Raw genomic sequence first — 21,338 nt, forward strand, 5'->3', positions numbered from 1 at the left:
AGGCCTCACTGAGTGATGTGGCCATCATCCAGGAGGGGATGAGCTTCAGGAGACATGGCAGAAGTGGTAGAGGTCAAGACTGATACCTGGCTGTCCCAACATGCCCTGGCTGGTCTTCTGTACTTATAAAAACAAGGTAAAAAACCAAAATAAAACCTAGCTCTCTCATCTTTCTGTTAGCAACAAGGCCCTATGGTTCAGCACCAGGCAGAATTAGCAGTCTTGGGGTTAACTGCCTGTATAAACTTGAGTCTTTGCAGTAGCTGCTCATTGAAGCTATGAGCCTACACATGCCACATGCTGGGCCTGGCACAGGGAAGGCATTGGCTGTTGATGGGGAAAACTTCCTAGAGAAGACACAGCATTAATGAGCAGTGCTTCTGTTCTGCCTGTGCTACATTGTCAGTCAGTGACAGTGCACCGTGGGGAAGGCAGGAAAAGTCTCAAAGCAGTGACTTTGAACAGTGCCTTCCTTTCAAGTTTTTTAATTACTTGCTGCTATTCAAGCACTTTCCTGGGATTTTACTCTTGGAGCTAAGCAACACTTCTGATCATTTGAAGCTCATGCTGGTGCCAGACATTACTGGTAAGCAGCTTTCTAAGTGTTTACAAGGTAGCTTGTAATATGAAGAGCATTTTACACAATTAGCAGAAGCAAAGTCCTGCCTTGGAGCTAGGGCTGGATGTTCCTTCTCCACTGTCACCTGGTTTGCTTGCTGTCAGTTTCTTTTGCTTATGGTGACTAGACAGTCTATCTGAGTTCATGAAAAGGATAGTTTTGTGTCTCACTGTGCAATTTTCAGTGTCCCTAGCTGAAAGGCTCCTCATCTCTCCACGTAAAAGTTGACTAGTTCATCCCTGCTCAGAAGATTGTCCATTTCCTTTCCACGTTCATACTGCATTCAATAATTTTTTCCCTTGTTTCTCTTCACACATTCTTGCTTCTTCTCTTCTCCTTCTCTCCTAGTCCTGCACCAAAACATTAAAAGACAGCACTGCCACAACTACATCCAAATATCCCCTCTGCTCCATCTTCTTCAGTCCCTGTTTGCCAACTGAGGCATGCTGATGTAAATTAGTCCTGTTGCAGGAATGAAGTGCACAGCTATGTGAAATTGAGCTCCTAGGAAAAGTTGACAATACCAGACCTAACAGGTTCTTTCAGACTTGTCTGCTCTGCTCTCTCTTTCCACGTTATAGGAACACCACTTTGATTTGCTGAATCCTCAGTTTTAGCTATTCTTGCTCTGTTTTATGCCTCTCAAACATCTGCAATTTCTCTATTTTTTTTGTTTAGTCTTGCTTAGTGGCTTTAAATTCTCTGAGTTTCTTATGCTCACTGCACAAGGCACCAGGGAATCATAAGTAGCATAATTCCCTTTTGGGGTGCTATGAATGCAGTTATGTGACACTCCTAAAAGCCACTCTTTGTGGTTTAAATTTTTTTTCATTAACTTTTATGACATGTTTGCAGACAAGGTGCTGGAGTGAGATCCATGACACTGTGATGGGATGTTAAGATGGAGGATGAATTCAGTTGATAAACCTTTGGGTGTCCTAATTTTTAATTATTTTCTCTATAGGGGCATGTGAGCTAAGTATTCCCTGAGTTGCTTGGAGCACATGCATGTGAGTGGGCTTGTGTTTGAAGGTGCAGTGCTTCCTACTGTTCTCTCTTTGGTGCCTATCCAAACTCAAATATTGACACAGCTGCGGAATGTTCTCACTGGAGCTGGGCTCATGGGCTGTGTTTGAAGCGTGTGCCCTCTGTCACAGCAGAACTGGGAGAGAAGGGGGAGCAGTGGGGGGAAGGGGCAGGGAGAACCCAGACCCCTGTTGCCTAAATAGCTGGCCTGCTTCTTTATTCTGAGGTAACAGGAGAGAAGCGGAAGGAACAATTATGAATTAGGAGGTCTGCACAGAAACATTGTTCACCTGACTGTTGATCTGAGTGGGGGAGCATGTCTGTGCCGTGCTGCACGTATCTCTTGGCTGCAAGATAAACTTAGCTGGCTAATTCTGAGGAGAGGAGGTGATTCAGCAGGAGGTGATTCCCATGGGCCCCTGGTGGTGATGCCACCACCATGTCTTCTCTTAGAAACAGCATGTTGTCATGTGAACAACCTTTTTCTTGACAGCAAAATGATGTATAAAGTTGTTTACTCCTAGGAAATTCCTATAAAAGCCCTGAAGACCATGGTGCTGGTGAACCTCAGCATGGATAGGATCTGTACAGGGTGTTGTGGCCTGACTGGATAGCTGTGCAGTGCTCTTTAGCTTGGTTTTTGCAGCATCTGAAGGAGTGTGGGATTATCTAATGCCATTCCCTTTCTTGTATTATGTCCAGTAAATGGTATTTTAATGGCTACATTGTAGGCTCTGAGTGCCTTTTTTATTGGAATCCATAACAAGCCCTCATGCCAGTGCACTACATTTGGTGCAGTTGTCAGGATGCTGGTGAGAAGGGAATAAGGATAGCAAGGAAAAGGATGTGTGCCTGCCTGGTGCCATGTGCTGGCATGGGGAGCAGTTACACAGCATGCTGCCTTTCAGTGCCAGTGAGGGTTAAGTTTTGGGACAGCAGACATGTGGATTACCCAGCTGGCTGGAGATCTGTGCACCCATTACCAGTACAGGCTCAAGCAGCAAGCACACAGCTCTGCTGGGTAATGAAGTCCACCATGCTGGCAGGGCTTCACCAAAACTTTGGGGTGCTGCTGCAACACTCCTGGGTGACAAGTGCCAAGATCTTTTGGATGATTGGGGTCCCTCCTGCTGGCAGAGTGACACCAGGTGTCAGGCATGCACACAAGTGTTGCATTTAAACCTCACACTACAGTCAGGGTTCAATCCCTGGCCAACTTGTAAACTGGCTTAAACCTGACCAAGATGTTTGAATGAAAAGGAACAGGCTACAAGGGAAGGAGACCTCATCTGGCAGCCCCCTGGCCCTCAGGGACAGGGGAACCCCTGTGTGAAGGGATAAGGGTTTCATCTTTATGATTGTATCTAAGGTGTTGCATTGATTAAACTGTATAACTCCTTTTAGGAAGAGATGGATAAATGCCTCAACTATTGAATGAGCAAACTATCCATCACAGGCCAAGGTCAAAAAAAATGGGCCAAGGCCAAACCCCCTATATTCGGCTCCCTGAAAGTTGAAAAAGTGTTACACAGGAAAAAAAAAATTGCCAAAGGCTTTCTTTACTTAAAAAGATGAATCAACACATAGAAGGAAAGAGATCGAAACTCCTAACTGTGTTACAAACCGTCACTCTGGATGATAAAGGTATCTTAGCTCTCTTGTCCTAAGAAAGAAAATAGCATCCATCATCCATGGGTGAGTGAAGGCAGAGAGAAAATGAAATTATAAAACTTTGCTTGCAGGAATGGAAGAGTTAAATGTTGGAGGGGTAGAAGTCACACCCCTGGAGAGGTGATAGCTGATGCATGCCGTGCTGCTGCAGAGGCTAACCACAGCAATGGGAGAAACAGAGAAGAGCCCTAGAAGCACATTAAGGAATGAAAAAGGCCACAATGTGAGGAGTCAGCATCTTTAATTACAAACATTGTTGTGAGACACAAGAAAGGGCTGGAAAGTGTCCCAGGATGTAGTGAAAATCTCCAATTACAAAGCAACAAAATAAATGTAGGAACCAGAGCAGAAGTAACATTTAAGGAAGATGGCATAGGTAGGTATTAGAAGATATTCATACCTGTCTGATAACCAAGCTTAACTGCCTTAACTGCTGAATTGTAGTGTTGCTTAAAGTTAGCCTTATATTCTGCATGATCCCATGGAAGGTGGTAAGACTTTTCCTTTAAAGGAAAGACAGGGAGAGGGTAAAAATCTATGCATAAGTATAACAACCTTGACTTAAGCTGCAGTGTAAATGCTGCCTGGTTATTATTAAGAAGAGACAGAGATGCAGAAATGAAAGTGATTGAGGAGATTGAAAGCTGCTCCTCTTCCAGTTAGGAGTGGAGGTGGCTGTGTGGGACATAGCAGCTGCTCTGACCTCACCACTCTGGTTTGTGCTTTTCCCTGTCCCTGCCTGTGCTCTCTGCCTAAATGCTGCTTCCCCTGCTAAGTAACATGGATATTTCTAGGGTTGTGTCTAATCCCATTCACACAGTCTCCACCCAGGTCATTTCCACCCAGGGAATGCCAGCCATTCCTAAAGGTGTCTCTCCAAAATCCGTAGTGAGGAGTAGAGATGTGTGTGGATGAGAACAGGAGATACTCTTATTATGTGAGGAAGGAAGCCTCTGCAACTGCTCTTTGTACCAGTGTCCAGAGTCATTCCTCAGCCACCCTAATGCTAATATTTGCACTCTTCTATGGAGATAAACATTACAGATGTATCAGTTGCACAGAGGCACAGCGCAAAATATGCTCCCTGCTGGCAGGAGGCACTTTTGTTCCATGTGGCAATTCCTGAGACTACCCCCATGCTGCCCTGTTTTTCCACTCTTGCCAATAGTCTGCTTGCTGTAGCAATCATTAGAGCCTTCTCAGCTCTGGCAGACCACTTCTTGACTTAATAGCTGATGTCATGACATCCAGACCATTCCTCTCTCCCTGTTCCTGGAAGCCCTTGTTTTCCTGGCTGGTTTTGGGTGTGCTAGCTCCCTGCTTGTCAGAGTTTCTGTTTCCTTTTGGATGGACTTTAGCATGTTCCACTATGGGGGGAAGAAAAGGGGGAAACCCAGCCTTCATGCTGCTTCATCCTCCTCCACTCAGCTGGGAATTATAAGGTATTGGGAAGAATGCACTGCCAATGGCACTGCTAACTAACCTAACTGGGAGGAAAATTTAAATTCCAATTGGGCTGTCAAAGGCATCCTTTCTGCTCATTGCCATGGGCAAGGGAGAAGGAGGAACACTGAAACTGTGTGTTGTGGTGCCAAAATAGCTGAGGCTGAGCTTGCTGATAACTGTGGGAAGGAAAGACAACTGAGCACTAGGGAGAATCAGGGGGGCTTGCAGATAAAAAGAGAAGGACTGGGAATGGCTAAGGAGGTCTCAAAGTCTTCCTGCGTTTGAGTACAGCCTTTGAGAAGAGTCAGGCAGGGACCTCAAGCAGCATGGTGGGGAGGCAGTGATGGTGCCATGGGCTGCACGGGAGCAAAGCCAGGGAAAAGGAGCAAGCTCTCTGGCTGGAATGGCTGTGAGCTGGCAGAGGTACCTCTCTCTGGCCCCAGTTCTCCCTGTGCCCTGGGACAAACTTGTCCTCTTACTACTCGTGCCATCTTCCTAGATATGAAATAGGAAGTTAAGTAAGGAAACAAAGATGCTTTGACAGGAGGGACAGATGCCAAGAGAGGAGGGATAAGAGTCCCACTGTCCCTGACACACCACGACCTGGAGTCCTGTTTCTTCATTCTGGTTCAATATTAACCCAGCAGGGCTGTGACTCTGCTTATTCTGCTTCCTTTGCAATTCCCCTGCAGCCAGGGCTGTACAGCATGGCGCAGACCAAAACCAGCATACTGAGGGGCCTGCTCTTCTCCAGCCTTCTGCACCTCACCCTGAGCCATGCTGGAGGTAAGACTCAAGGGCAGAAGTCCCAGTAGATGACAGGAGGAAGACGCGAATAGTTCTTTCCAGGGGTAACACAGGTGGCAAGTTTTCTTCCTCAAGTCAGGAGGACAGGCTAAAAGCTTGAAGCTGGGAGCAAAAGGGTGCTAAGAATGGAGTGAACATGGGAGGACATAGCTGCATCTGTCAGCTGGTGACAGCAACTCAGTGCATTTATGAGTCACTTGGGAAATGGCAGGAGGGGACCGTGGCTTAGTCCAGGATCAAGTCTAACATAACCATCGGGCTTTTGGGGATAGTTTCTCAGCTGACCTAGGTGACTTCAATTCTCCATTGCCTCCCCAGCTGTCTCTTATTGAAACTTTAGGTCATACAAAATATGCCACCTTCCTGCCCACTGCTCCTTTTATTAGAGCTTCTAACTGTCTTTTCTTAACATGAGGTTAAGTCCTCTTGGATCCACTACTGTGTAGGGGAAGAGCTGTCTCCAGGTCTCAAATCAGGGGCTCTGAATATGAAATGAAACCAAGCTGTGCTTATCGCAGTGGTCTGAGGCTTGCAAGACAGAAATACAGTGGCTGGGGACAGGGTCACCAGCAGGCTCAAAGCAAACAAGCCTCTATCTAACTGCAATTGAGCAGAGCAGCTTTGTTGAGGAAGAAGCGTTCTGTCACTTCTGTTCCTTGTAAGTGATGGCAGCTGTGATGGGATGAATTCCAGAGAGGCTGCTCTGATCATCAAGTGTAGACATGACAGGGCTTCTCCTCTCTGTGTGGTGGGCTGGGGGAGGCTGGGCTGTGGGATCACCACACCAGCTGCACGCGGTTTTTGGAAACTGCAAGGGGAGACAAAGGTGCCCTCTGGCTGTGCGCAGCCCTTTGACTGGCAGTGTTCTGACCTGATAGTTTTCCTGGAAAAGGGGCAGGCGTTGTCACTGCTCAAGCGCCACCGACGTGCCAACAAGGGATTTCTAGAAGAGATGCTTAAGGGAAACTTGGAGCGAGAGTGCTTGGAGGAGATTTGCAGTTATGAGGAGGCTTTCGAAGCCCTTGAATCCACCGATCAGACGGTACGTACCAGGAAACATCCCCCAGCCACCCTCTGCAGGGAGACACCAGCAGGCTGCCCACACAGCCAGGGCCAGGGTTGTAATGCTCGATTCTGTGAACCAAAGATGAGGCTGATGAGTGCACACCCCATGGCAAGCTCAGGCTTCCTTAGGGAGCTTCCCTCCTTGAGACACTGCACAGACTACACCTGAAAGCTCAGGCTCTTTTCTCTCCCTCTCTATGCCTAAAGTGACAAGGTGCCATTAGTCCTGAATAGCACCTTCCACTAGCCCAGCATGGTATCACACACTTATGAGCTGCTATCCCAGACACTCACAGAAGCACTGGTACAGTAGTCAAAACACTGAGTGCAGGTTCCTCAGACTCCCTTGAGCTTCTGCACACCCTGCCTATTTTTCTGGTTTCCAGACTCACTCACTCTGCCAAATTTGCGCTGCATCCTTTTGGGATTTGCTCCTAGCCCCAAGGCTGGTGTCTTGCAGAATTTCACACCCAGAAAAACAACAGATAAACAGTTAGGAGCCTAAGCCAGCAAGACACTACCTCTTTGGAGTACTTCAAAAGCAATCAGCCTCAGGCTGCATGGCAGAGATGAGAGCCAATACCTACATGTGATCTGTGGCCTTAGAAATTCCAGGTTCAGCTGCTTGGACTTCTGCACTGTAGCCCACTGCACTACTTGCACTGCTTGCTCTGCAGGTTGATGAAGTTTGTAAACATCTTTGGTCTCCTTAGAAACAACAGTATTGTCTTGATTCCTGAGTCTGATGTGTGGGAATGTGGTTTTATATTGCATTTTTTGCTTTGACTCTGTAGTAAATGGTATAAACAGAGCTAGGTTAGTCTTGTCTTTTGTTATGATGGGATGTTCTCTTACTGGTTTGAATAGCAGTAGCCAAGAAAGGTTTGATGTTCTGTGTCTCTAATTTTTTTAAAATCTTTTTTACAGGATATATTTTGGTCAAAATACCAAGGTAAGTTGTTTTGATTCTTGCAGGTACTGTTACTCCTTAGGATGCACTGTCCCATCCTGGAAAGATGGCTCCCTCTTTTAAGAGCTCACTTTCCAGGGCTAAGCACTTGTGTTTTGTCCCTAGATGATAAACTGGTTCAAATGATGATGCTTATTGAGATTGCTTTCATATAATGTGTCTCTTTCTTCTTATTTTGCTAGTATGTCAGGGCCTGGGAAAGGCCAGGAGAGTTCTGGATGCTTGTCTAGAAGGTATGAACTTCATGCTGACCTCAATCTCCTTGATACAGTGAGTGCCAGGAACTTGCTTCCTGCAGAGATTGTACAGAAAAAAAATTAAACTGATGTTGGAGAAGCCATCTAATTTTAAAGAAAAATACTAGGGGAGGAATTTGAAATTATGTCTTACTCTTTATTTCCCCAGTAATAATTTCAACAAACAATCTAGTTTGTGCACTGAAATAGTATGGAGCGAGTATCCTTATCCGTGTGACACAGTCAGGTGTGAGCGGCCTCTCTGAGCCAAAGCAAAGCACAGAGCCCTCAGGGACAGCTCCCTCTGATGAAGTGCAGAAAGCTTAGGCCGTGTGCTCCTCTCACAGGAAGAGGATGCCTCTGCTATTGGAGGCTCATGCACCCAGCAAAAGTTAAAGGGATATGTGAGATGGTACTTCTGACCTTGAAAAATGCAACATCCAGTTCCTCTGATCGGCTTACACTGCGTGTTGGGATTTTGACAGGCAACTGCGCTCTTGGGCTGGGCCAGAACTATCGGGGAACAATTAGCCAAACCAAGTCTGGGATTGAATGTCAAGTGTGGACAAGCAAATATCCACATATTCCTAAGTAAGTTCATCTCCTGCATACCCCTTTAAGAGTTTTCTGCGGTGGCCTTCCTTCCTAGCCTAACCAGCTTTGTCTCTCATAGATTTAATGCCACCATCTATCCCAGCCTCATTGAGAACTACTGCAGGAACCCAGACAACAACTCAGAAGGCCCATGGTGCTACACCCGAGACCCAACGGTAGAACGGGAGGCGTGTCCCATCCCCGTGTGTGGTATGCCCCAGCACTGCAGACAGCCCTTCACTCACAGCAAAACACTGCACTGAGACTGATACTAAGGCAGTCAAGGAGAGGGTTAAGGAGGGGGAATGCTTACATGAACAGAGGTCAGCAGGAGTAGAGAAGCTGCATCTTAAAGGGTAAAGGAGCTGAGGAAGAAAAGTCACTGACTTGCCCATACATAATGAGCTGTTTTCTCTAGATTATGCTAATCTAGATCTAAATTAAAACCAGTGTCAGCAGTACCCTGGAATGTACTACAGTATTTTCTAGTCAGTCACCCCGAAATCCTGGCCCAGTTGTCTCAAATTAGAGACAGCCATGAGTCATAATGTTTTTTGGTCTGAATGCCTAGCTTTAGGACAAAATAACTACAGTTTGTGCTTGGCTGCCTGCCTTCCCATTCTCTCCTGTAGAGGTATGCAGTTTAATACTCACAGTCTCATGTAAAGAGAAGATGCCTTTCTCTCATCATTGAACTGAACATGGAAGATCATCCCCCTACACTTACACATTCCTGTTTCTCCCTAGTACAGAGCCATCTCCCCTGGGGCTTGGCCTCTGTCTCAGAAGAACTGGTAAAGGAGAGAACCTTCTCACACAGCAGAAGTTTCTCTTTCATAAACAGACACTGGAAGCAACAACTCATAAGAAAAAGTTAGAGGACAGCAACCTTTTTGACATGGGGTTATTTTGAAATTTCAAAAGCCATTACCACTGCTCTGGTTTGCAGAATCTGACAAACTGAAAAGAAATACTGCTCTGCTTTGAGGCCAGGCATCAGGAGTGATGCCAGAGGTGGCACAGATGCCTCATGAGACCATCAGGCATCTGTGCTACCTCTGTTCACCAGTTAATTTCTGACCTGCAGTATCTTACAGTTATCCTGTGTGCATGGATGTAGCAGGATTAGAAAAGCCTTTGTGCACAGACCTTTTATAATCATGTTGACGTGAGTCAAAAAAGAGAAGCAGCCTTACCAATAAAGTGGCTGTGCCCAGTGGCTGTTGTGCCACCAGAGTGAATAGTCAAATGGGATATCTCTTCACATGGGGACTCCCCCTGTGCATATGGAGAAGGCACCTTGAGGCCCAGCCAAAAGAGATTATAGAGTACCCACTCCTTCAGGAAATGCTGCTTAAAACTTGCAGTCATTACAACACTTGCAAGAAAAAGTGTGAGAAGTCTTGCAGGAAAATTTTTCACTTATCATTAGATTTAGAAACATTGGCAAAAGTTAAATTTGCTATTTTAGTAGAATATCACAGTAAAAGGCTCCCCCAAACATGGCCTAGTTATGCATTTTAGAATAAGGTGTTGAAGGAGCTAATACAGCAGAATTATGATGCTTGAGACACCTACCCATCCCTTGAGCTCATTCTCAAAGATGCCCCAAAAGGGAACACAATATTGTTCCTCATATCTTAGTGACAAAGAGAAATGTCAAGAATAGTGCCAGCCTCACTCCACATACTGCTGAACCATCTCTGACACTGCAATGTTTTAGAGGGCCACCCCATGCATAGAAACACAGTGGGAGTTCCTAAACATATTGGGAGACCCCATGGAACTCTAGGCTTTACTAAGGGGCTCTGGTACTCTTTGCTAATAGCACTTCTGAGTGCACAGCTGTGGCTTAAATCACAGCCCTCTGTCTTTCCAGGTGAAGATAGAACAACAGTTCCATTCACTCCACGGGCCGCAGAACCTGAACCAATGGAGCCTTGTGAACCAGAGAAAGGCATGCTTTACACAGGGACTCTCTCAGTCACTGTGTCTGGAGCTAAGTGTCTACCATGGAACTCTGAGAAAGCCAAAGAGGTGCTCCATGGAAAACAAGTTGACCCAGAAGTGGAGCTGCAGGAGAATTACTGTCGGAATCCAGACAGAGATGATGAGGGTGTCTGGTGTGTCACAAATGAATCACCCTACTTTGACTACTGTGATCTGCACTACTGCGGTGAGAAATCTGCTTAGGTTTGGGTAGGCCCATATTTGAGGCAGTGGCAAAGAACAGGAGTAGAATGAAATGCTTGGCCTGGGAGGAATAGACAAGGATGTACGTGCCCATGCACACAGGAGTCTTGTTTGTCCACATATCACCTGCCTTAGGTGCATAGCACTGTTACCTCTCTGAGGTGTTCTCCCTGAAAACTCACACTGGTGGACAAGACACATTAAAAAGAGCACTGTTTTTAAACATCATTCCTTCATCAGACCAACTGTGTGGGGAAAGGAACATTTACATTGCTGATAATTATGGCAACTATATTTAAACCTTTTGCTTTGTCTTTCCATCTCTCAGACAGCTTGCTAGAGGATGAGAACCAAGAGTCTGAGGGATTATCAGGACGTTCTACTCTTCCTAAAGAGTTCAAACCCTTCTTTGATGAAAAAACTTTTGGTTCAGGTGAAGCAGGTGAGCAAAAACTCTAGGTACAGCATGCCTGCAGAAGGGATAGCCCTTCTGCAAACATGCTGTATCTTAGCTTCTTCCCATTCACTGTTCCTCAGAAACATCAGCTAGCCAAAAGCTGTTAAAAGCAGGGGAAGATACTTAAATTTCTTGAAGAACTCTCTAAAGTCAATATCCAGTTCCAATCATGGAACTAGTAAGCACTTCCTTTCTAGGATCTTCCAGCTTCGCATGCTGACTGCAGACAACAGTTCTCCACTGTGATTCAGGTAGAGTAGCAAAGCCAAGATTGCTTGTTTTTCAGATTGTGGCACTCGTCCTTTATTTGAGAAGAAAAAGATAACAGACCAAAGTGAGAGGGAACTGTTGGATTCCTACACAGGAAGAATTGTTGCTGGGGATGATGCAGAAGTTGGCAGCTCCCCCTGGCAAGTATTGTCTTCGCATAGTCTTTGGGAATTGTGTTTTCCTTCTCTTCAGCTCCAGCAGGTAGAAATAAAAGGGCTTTCCTATCTTAGGCAGCGTGCATAACTTATAGATTCCAATCAAAACTCCTCCAAGTGGCTGGCAGAGCAGTACTAAAATAGCTGGAAAGAAACTCCCCTCTTGAATCAAGTATGCAACTGCTAGAGAAAGCAAGTGTGTTGGTGTGTTTCATCTTCATGTCTTCCTCTTTCCAGCTTTGCTGGAATGAAAAGGATGAGAAACTTCATCAGGTAAAAGAAATGGGGTAAATAAATGGCCTACTACAGAGGATATACATGCCCACAGAAGACTTGCCACAGAGCTACTCACTCCATTTTGTCAGTATAGAGCAATGTTGTTTCCTGCTCACTGCCAAATCTGCACTTTCTGCAAGACACTAGGACCCATTTAGTCCTGCTAAGGACTTCCTTCCTCCTCATCTCTCAGGCAGGTGATGCTCTACAAAAAGTCTCCTCAGGAGCTGCTGTGTGGTGCCAGCCTCATCAGTGACAGCTGGATCCTGACTGCTGCTCATTGTCTTTTTTATCCACCCTGGGACAAGAACTTAAGTACAAGTGACATATTGGTGCGGATTGGCAAGCACGTAAGAGCAAAGTAAGAGTCTGAGAGAAGTGGAAGGAACTAGACTTCCTCTTGAAGTAAAGAGATACTTTAAAGAGATCCACTGAAGTATTGTAACTAATGTCACATGCCTCTCAATAAGAGGATATAATGGGGCATTTGCTTCTCTTGCTGATCCTAAAGGATGAAGTGAAAGCCTGGGAAATCTAAAAGGGTGCTCCTATGTAAAGACAGCATTGTCTCAGAGGGTACAAAACAGAGTATCATAAACTCCAGAAGACTCTCAGCTGCTACTGTATAGTGAGTTTTCCTTCATAACTATTTCAGATATGAAAAGAATAAAGAGAAGATTGCTCTGCTGGATAAAATAATCATCCATCCCAAGTACAACTGGAAAGAGAACATGGACCGAGACATTGCACTTATGCACTTAAAGAGACCCATCAGCTTCAGTGACTACATCCATCCTGTCTGCCTGCCTACCAAAGAAGTCGTGCAGAGGTGAGGAGAGAGAAACATGACTTCTCAAGGCTATTGGCACTAAGAGTGCCAGGCAGAAGAAAGCTGTTACAATACATTTAATTATACTTGTGCTTCCTTCCACAGGCTGATGCTGGCAGGTTACAAAGGGAGGGTAACTGGCTGGGGAAACTTGAAAGAAACGTGGGCCACTAGCCCCTCCAACTTGCCCACAGTTCTGCAACAAGTTAATGTGCCCATTGTAGATCAAAGTACCTGCAAGGCATCCACCAGAGTCAAAGTCACTGACAACATGTTCTGTGCAGGTAAGTAACACTGGAGTCACAGGCACAGCTTGCCACAGAAGTCAAGGGCTCTGAGCTCCTGGTGTGACTCATGCAGCTAGGTTATTCTCTGATAAAGTTGCAAATGCCCTCCACAAAGAATAACTTTCCCATGATAAGAAATTTCTCAGCTCTCAGAAAATGTGAAAGCTGGAGAATTTAAAGCTAAGAAAAAGTTTGCAACAACAACCTGTGTCAGGCATTAGTCTAATGGTACTATGTAGCAGCAGCAGCTGTGGGAGAAATAAGCACAAATAAAATTGTCTTTTCACTAGCACAGAGCAGTTCAGTGACTTCCTAAATTAAAGGCTGCACACCTACTATCCTATCCACTAGCTTGTCTCAATCTTTTGGAACCCATTCATACTTAGGGCCACATTTTTTGAAGGCTCCTGTCTTCCTAAATCTCTTCTAGCATCATACCCTTTTTGAGTGATAAGGGAAATGCACACAGAATTCAAGTTACTATGGATTTATGTACCAGTTTAATAGTTTCTAATATATTCTTCATTTGTGCAGAGTTCATCAGTTCCTACAAGCAAGCCTTGAGATTTTTGACTAAATTTGTGCTGCTTGCATCTAAATGCACGGGACTACTTTAGTTAGGATGGAAGCCAATTACACAAGTGTGCAGAAAATATAGAGCTCTTATGGATTCTCTTTCTAAACAACATTCTATGAAACAGCTGAGATGCAGACATACAGAAAAAATGGAGACACGGGTGATGGGAACGTGCAGAGATACTATCCAGTTTATCAGGAATGAATGAAATCCTCTTCCTCTTCATAGTGATACTTTAGGAGGACAGCTGGGGAGAGGAAAAGCAGAACTTAAGTGACAGGAAAGTAAAAGTGGGGATAACAGTGAATCTCCACAGTAAATAAAACAAGAAGGAAAACAGACTATTACAAATAAGTTTGTAAGACAAGCGAAGCACAGTAGCTTAAGCTACGGCTGTTGCACAGTGTCAGTGCAGCTGACACTAACACCAATTCTGATGAAAAAACAAGAATGAGAGCAGAGAGTAGATTCAAGACTGCTGCAAAGACAGATGCAAAGTTAGAATTTTTACATGTATGAAAAACAGAAGTCCGAATTAACAGCGTCAGCACTCTCATGGGTCCCAAAATATTTATGCTGTTTATCCCAAAACCTTAAAGAAAACATGGCCAACACCATGGGCAACATTTGCCCTACAGTCAAATGTCCATTTTTCTTGCCTGTAGGTTACAGTCCTGATGCACTAAAGAGAGGAGATGCCTGTGAAGGGGACAGTGGAGGACCTTTTGTAATGAAGGTATGTTCAACAAGTTCAAGCTTATAAGGTTTGTTCTGTGCTGAAATTCATAGTCTAAAAAAAGCAGCAGAGTTGAGCCACTGTTGAGTGGTTGAAGCAAACCCAAGTCATGCCTAAGGTGAGCAATGGAGACCAATCCTGCAGTCATCCAGCTCCATTTCTACATTGAGCTCTCAGCATACTGGGAGATCACCTGCAGGATGCATGAGTGATGGCCAATTCTTAATTAGAGATTTAAGAGTAAAGACAAAATTACTCCAACAAACTCTATTGGAGGTGCAAGTCTGAATCCCAAAGTAGCACCCATCATTGAACAGACTGGGGAACATCCAGGGTTTAGATCTGAGAGGGGAACTGAGCTGCTAAACAATCCAGAGCACAAGTCTTATGAGGTGTGGCTGAGGGAGCTGGGCTTGTTTAGTCTGGAAAAAAGGAAGGTCAGGGGAGACCTCCTGAAAGGAGGTTGTAGCTAGGTGGCACTCGGCCTCTTCTTCCTGTCAAACAAAGCACAAGAGAAAATGGCCTCAAGCTGAGCCAAGTAAGGTTAAAGTTGGACACCAGGAGAAAGAGTGCATTTAGTGCTGTGGTATAGTTAACACGGTGGTGTTTAGTCAAAGGCTGGACTTGATCTTGGAAGTCTTTTCCAACCTTAATGATTCTGTGATTCCATCAAGGTCTTTTGCTCCTTCTGCCAATGTCATTTTTTGTTTACTTTAGAACCCAGATGACAACCGTTGGTATCAAGTGGGAATAGTTTCATGGGGAGAAGGCTGTGACCGAGATGGCAAATATGGATTTTACACCCACGTATTCCGCCTGAAAAAGTGGATACGAAAAGTCATCGAAAATCAAGGGCGATAGATGAAGCATTTACCTTGCCTGGTCTCAGTTTTGCTACAATGCTCCACTTTGAAACATAAGCATAGAAGATCCTGAAGTAAAACAAGTTATATCCTTACAACTTGAGAAAAGGAAGGTCTTATCCCTTGAAAATAAAAGCTCTGAAACCCATCTTCTTCCTTTTATTCATGCTGAGTTTAGATGCGGTTGTATCTAAGCCATGACAGTAGCCAGGAGTACCACAGCACTAGCTATACTGCTAATTACCTGTTGTGCTTCAAATTCCGCTCCCTTCCATCACCTACAATCAACAGGTTTTGGACCCCACATAATGGCCTTGTCAGTCACAGCAAGCGAGATTATGCCCTCATGCACCATCCCTTTCCTCCCTTCAAGACAACTAATATTCTGTTCTAGTTTTTGATCCATGTATGTACAAGAGATAACCACCCTACAGTACCTGCAGCATTCCACAAGACACCAATGTCAAAAGTAAAGCAATTAGAAGCTGTTTTGATCAGACAGACATTGTTCACACTACAACAGCTGGCAATAAATACCAGCACCACTGTGTGCAATTCATCCTACAAAGGAATAGTGGCTTGAATACATTAAGCAGCACTTCCAGGAAGTTCCTACACAGCAGGTGGTGCCAGGTCCTCATTGTGTATTTTCCACCTGCATAGCAAAATTCTGAAGGAAGTAATTCGCGTAGTCATTGTCAAAACCTGCAGTGAAAACATCCTGCACTATAGGTGTTTGCTTAAGTTACAAAGGGATCTCGCCAAAAACAAGCGTCAGTCTTTCATAAACTCCTCTTTAGTAGGAATGTGTGGACCACTGAGGACCCAGAAGTACAGCAGAGTAAACACAAATTCTTGACTGGTCAATTTTCTACTAAAACAATCATGACATTTTTTCCCAAGTAAAGCACAAAAACCAACCTCTCAATGAAATCTGAAGAAAAAAACCTCAACATCTCAGGTTTCATGACTGTTTAAAGTCATTGATAACCACATATATTGAACACTGAAAATATTTAGCCCTTCTAATGTTTAAATTTTAAGCCTCACCCCTTCACTACTATCAAATCTGTGACAAAAGAGGGGAACCAGGACCATACAGTTTCTGGAGAAAGTCACTGTTCATATTGACTTGTTACAAACAATACAGAAGAATAATTTTTAAAATTCAGTTTAATGTTATTTAAATATTGTCTGGGCTAAAGATTAGGCTTTATTAATTTATGTGCACAAGTTTTAGTTCAGAACTCCCAGGATATTGAGTCCAACCAAACACTACAAAGACACAGGGTAAAAACTCATTCATAAAAACAACTATATCTTCTGCTACTCAATTATTCCTGTATTTCACTTCTGAGTCAGCTTCAAATTTAAAATAGTTTATGCAGGTTTGCAGGCATTGCTGTTTTACATCCTGAGCTAATTAACAAATAGTTCTTCAGAATGTCTGCTGAATATGGTAAAGGAACATATGGATTAATTAAAATGTCACTAAGCTTCAGAGAGCAGCTAGTAATTGAGAGGTAGTGGCAGTAACTCTAGCCAACACAAACTATTCACAAACTGCCCCGGTTTAAGTGCACAAAACCACAGCACTTACCAATAAGGGCCAAACCTCCACTTGTAACAGAGCTCTGTTCCACAAGTGCACACCCATTTCAGGTTATGAGAGGAGACTATGACTACTAAATGGAGGCAGTGGAGCAATGAATGGCATCATATCAGTTAACACAGGATGGAGAACGCTCGTGATCACCTGCTATCACAGTGTGCAAACTCACCATAAGCACCAAGCAGCATTATGTCAACTGTAACCCCAGCCTAGGGGTCCTATGAAAGGAAGATTTCAGACATTTGCAGAAGCTCTGGCATAGATTCGTAGTACAAGTACTAATTTAAAGTCATGTTTTTACTGTAATCAGGCAAGACAGTTTCAGCAATGGCTCTCAGGCAGAGACTGCTGGTCCACATAGCAAACAACAAAAGCAGCAGTTACATGAAAGAGATTAAAAATCTAGCATAGAAGTGTGCTATTTTAAGCCTGCCTGTCCAACCCTTCAATAACTCTGTTCTAGCTATGGAACAGATGTGCAATTTATGCTACACAACCAGTTTTCACATGGAAGTGCAGCAGTAAGGTGAAAATACATGACCTCCCTAGAAATGAAAGGGCTAGAAAGGATACGCAATGTGTCTGCCTTAGATCTTCATTATTTGGAGCTTCTGAAAAAGGCTCTTCACTAATAAAAAAAAAAAAAGAAGTGGCTACAACTTTTGCAGACTAGTTCTATTAGGTATCTTAGTTAAAAAATGGTAACATCTGATGCTTAAGAGCAAAAAGAATGTAGTGAGTGAGGTTTACCTGCATGAGGAACACTGCTTAACCAGATGAGTTCAGAATAAATGAGTCCACTGACCATACACCACTGCTACTCTATTCCATATCATCAGCAGCAGGCTCCCTCAAAGAAAGCTCCCTCAGCTGGGACCACAATCTGAGTAAAGGCATCACAAGGACTAGATAATTCAAAATAAACATTTCAGCAAACTAAGTATTTTCAAGTTACAGAAACATTCCGAAACAAAAAAAGCAACTATATAAAAAATGTACTACTGCTTATAGAAGAGTGCAAAGTCTCAGGACTGCACCCACAGACAGTGTATTTCCACTCATCTTCCCTACAGTGTATCCAAACCCCAAGGTTCATGTCAGCTTAGTTCAGTTTCTAGATGCCCAGTCACTAACATTCAGAAATAGAGAGTGACCTCTAACCAGCAGCTGCTGCTGTTCCTATAGAGGCTGGTATAGTTAATGCAAACTTTATTTACAAAAGACACTTAAATTAGTTACTTCATGCCATGTGTCCATACAGAATCAACAGTTCAAGGATTACATGGAGAAGAATTCACAAAATTAAAAGTGAAATCACTAAAGGTTTTCTAAGAGTCAAGAACTAGGAAGAGATTTTAAAGACAACTTTACAAATAAAAACCCCAAGTCATGAGAAACTAGTCTGAGCAAGAGGATGGTTGTTTACAGGTCTGTACACTAAAACTAATACACAGACAGCCTCTATTGTCAAAGAGATGCTCATTGAGAAGCAGATTATGTACAAATACTTGTGCCACAATGACTCAACCCCCCCAAAATCCACTGTATTATACATAAACCAGTTTGTATACATTAGGCCTAAACGAGGCCATTTAACTATGAAGACTTCTAGTTTAGTAAACTAAAGCTGAAGCCAGCCCCAAGCAACAGCGATACCGTCTCTCTGCATCTCTATTTGCGACTGCTTTTTATTCTCTCCAATCTTTTTTTCAAGTCATCAATATTGGCCGCTGCAGAAGAGGGTGAAGCCAGGGTAGTTCCAATGCCAGAGGAATGAGTCTGATTGGAGTCCAGGTCCAGGTGTTGGTACTGCTCCCGGGACTCACGCAGCTGGGAAAGCTTACTGTGAAGCATATCTGTAGAGGATGCAACTGTAGGGAGTGTTGGTTTAGACAGCAGAGACATCAGGGGCGGTCTGTCTTCCTGCTATGAGGGAGAAAAGGGAAGTGTTAAGATGTAAAGTGGTAAAGGCCATATAAAATGTACAAATCATCATCAATGGCTTTTCATCTCTTCAAGCAATAAAAACAGAGGAAAGGGAAAGAGCGCCACAACACAAGTGGATTTGGAGCAATAAAGTCAGCTGCTGTCAAAGTCAGAACCATGCAAAGCTAATTACTATGCTCAATCATCTGAGTAGTTAATGTTTAATTTTATGTCAACAGGGACACAAAGAAGCTAGTCTTTCAAGATCAAAAAATTCCCTGCAGACTAGAGTTTTACTGAGATAGACTGCCAGAGTCTTGAACAGCCTAAATTCTAACACAAGAGAAAAATCCCTGCCTATGTGCAACATCAGCAGACAATGAATTTTCTGGAAGAATGAGAAGAGGAAACTGGCAAGACTGAATCTGTAAAAGACTTAAAGTGGCAATTCACTGTTCTTTTACCAATATTTCCATCTGAGTTACTTACCTTGTTACTATGATCTAGGAAACATTTCCCCTCCTCAGAGCTCTAAGCTGATACTCAAATTTGTGTCAAAGGTTAAAACAGTGATGCACCTGGATGACTATTCCTAGAGCCAACATCACTTCTCACATGGCCGAATTCAAATTTCAGGAATTGGCACTAGATTCCTAACACACAGATCATTGAACTGTAAGAAATTTTGGTCCATAGATTTCCAGTACTAAGCTCATTTATCATTCCTGCACCTCAGTATCCATACACCCAAAACATATAAAACTTCAAGGTTTTATCAGCTCTCATGGTAGTTTTAGAGCAGAAAGTCTAGAATTTCCACATCCTTAATCTCTGAGGTGTTAACTTTTAGAGAACAGTTATTGTTTGGACCTTTCTGAGACTCAGCTTCCCATCAAGGAATAAGCTACAGGCCTGTAGAAACAACCTGCACACAACATCAGCAATGCAGACAGAGCAGACTGAAATGCAAGCCTACTTGGCCAAGTAATGAGATTAAAGGCATTTATACTAGGCATAGTGACATGCAGTGAGTAGCTAGGACATGCATTATAAATGAAAGATCATAAATTCTGATTGGAATCTGCCTTCTGGCATTTGAATTCTTATTTAAAAAAAAAAAAAAAAGTAAGCGCGTGCAAATCAAGTGCCTCTCCAGGGGATTTTACAAGTGTTGTCAAGTACAATACCTTTGTGTTGTCAAGGCCACAACGCTGCCTGAGGATTTTTAATCTTTCCAAGTAAACTGAAGGCCCCACTTCCTCCCCATTTGTGTTTCCTATAGATGAAGATACAGTGTGGGTAGATGCAGGAACACATGTTCCTTCCATCTGAGAAGAAATTCCTGGAAGATGAGGGGAAGGAGAGTTAAAAGATTTAAAACATCAGAAAAGCATAAACTTCTTGGTCAGTTCCTTGTGATAAGATCCAATGGATGAAGAATTAACCAACCTATTATTCGCTAGTTATTTGCATTTGCTAGTATAGATATATCTGGCCTTTCATTTCCTTGCAAAAGTGACAACTGAAAACCAAGAAAAGAAATGGAGAAATTTAAGGAATGGCTGCAGAGCAGCTCTAGAAGTGCTGAAACCAACAGCTGACGAGAACAGTGCAGGGAGAGGAAGATGGTGCTGTGCATCAGCAGTGAACATGTCCAAGGGGAGAACTGGGCAATTGGCAAGGTGAGAAATACTTGGAGTTGTCTGTCTTTTTGTAGTTTAGTCACACTTTTGGGCTTACCACTGATTCTAACCCCTCTTTATCTCTCATTTGTGCAACTTGAAGCTTTTTGTTCCAACACAGTCTCAAAGAGTGATTTCTGGAATGCACATAACAAGGTTTTTAAAGCTTCCCTACCAAGAGACTAGAAAAGGAATTTACATTATGAAAAAACCTTTTCCATTATTAAAAGAATTGCAAATTCTTATGACTTATCATGGACAAGGATTTGTTCTCACTAATTTATGACAAGGGTGTTTAAAATAGATAAAAGTAGAATAAAGGTTAAGCATTTATACCTTAATCTAAAGGTATGCACTATCTATCTATGCAATCTATCACTGTTGCAGTATGGAACAGCATATTTTATTATATCAGACAAAGTTAGGGAAGAAAAAAAAAAGACAACTGTGGCAAGTAAATTAGGTTTTGAAAACTGCTGAACTAGTATTTCTCAGTTGTACAGACTCTTACGATGCAAAATAGAATTTTCTGTCCTACATAGGTGGACACATTTAGGAAGTTCTAAAAGAACCTCATATAATCCATCTTCCTAAAGGGAATGATGGATTATACAGGGATCCACAATACAAGGATCCACAATGCAGGGATAGGAGAAGGAGCAGTAGTAGAAAAAAGGCTAAAGTTTCACAGGACACTATGAAATGAGTAAGAAATTAAGGTTAGAGGTAGTTCTGCTAGACTGTGTATCAGCTTTTACTGTCAGCTAATAATTTGTCACATTCCTTCCCTAATATATCATTAAATACTCCTTTGTATTTATGTGCAATGAAAAGACTCAGCAACAAACAGTTTTACAGTAATTCATCCAATTAATCACAAATTCTGCAGAAACAGTTCATGTTATTTAAAATAAGCTTTCCAATTCCACAGAGAAAAATACTATTAAAAGCATCCTATGTGTTTTTTAATAAAAAGGTCAAAGGAAAATCTGACAGCTGATACTGCTGTTTTAAACCACCTTTATACCTTGCAAAACCAAT

The 21,338-nt window shown here is 43.2% G+C and overlaps 2 protein-coding genes across 8 annotated transcripts in view; one reads left to right on the top strand and one right to left on the bottom strand.

Moving 5' to 3' along the window:
- Positions 1-5,429: 5,429 nt before the first annotated feature.
- F2 (coagulation factor II, thrombin) lies at positions 5,430-15,243 on the top strand. Its single transcript, XM_064714203.1, has 14 exons — positions 5,430-5,548; positions 6,448-6,611; positions 7,562-7,586; positions 7,787-7,837; positions 8,326-8,431; positions 8,514-8,644; positions 10,314-10,610; positions 10,956-11,069; positions 11,371-11,498; positions 11,983-12,146; positions 12,441-12,614; positions 12,720-12,898; positions 14,144-14,214; positions 14,932-15,243. The coding sequence occupies exons 1-14, from the start codon at positions 5,470-5,472 to the stop codon at positions 15,073-15,075; spliced, it is 1,827 nt and encodes a 608-aa protein (XP_064570273.1). The 5' UTR covers positions 5,430-5,469; the 3' UTR covers positions 15,076-15,243.
- Positions 15,244-16,968: 1,725 nt separating this feature from the next.
- CKAP5 (cytoskeleton associated protein 5) overlaps positions 16,969-21,338 on the bottom strand; it is a 52,680-nt gene continuing 48,310 nt past the window's right edge. For 6 of the 7 annotated variants that reach the window (XM_064714197.1, XM_064714202.1, XM_064714201.1 and 3 more), the window contains 2 exons: positions 19,803-19,957; positions 16,969-18,615 (listed from right to left, as the gene is read on the bottom strand). In XM_064714197.1, the coding sequence (XP_064570267.1) occupies positions 18,361-18,615; positions 19,803-19,957 (410 nt within the window). In that variant the 3' untranslated portion in view covers positions 16,969-18,360. The remainder of the gene's footprint in view (positions 18,616-19,802; positions 19,958-21,338) is intronic. The other variant, XM_064714199.1, reaches the window with a different exon arrangement.

This window comes from Zonotrichia leucophrys, chromosome 5 (assembly GCF_028769735.1).
Source record: "Zonotrichia leucophrys gambelii isolate GWCS_2022_RI chromosome 5, RI_Zleu_2.0, whole genome shotgun sequence".
NCBI lineage: Eukaryota > Metazoa > Chordata > Aves > Passeriformes > Passerellidae > Zonotrichia > Zonotrichia leucophrys.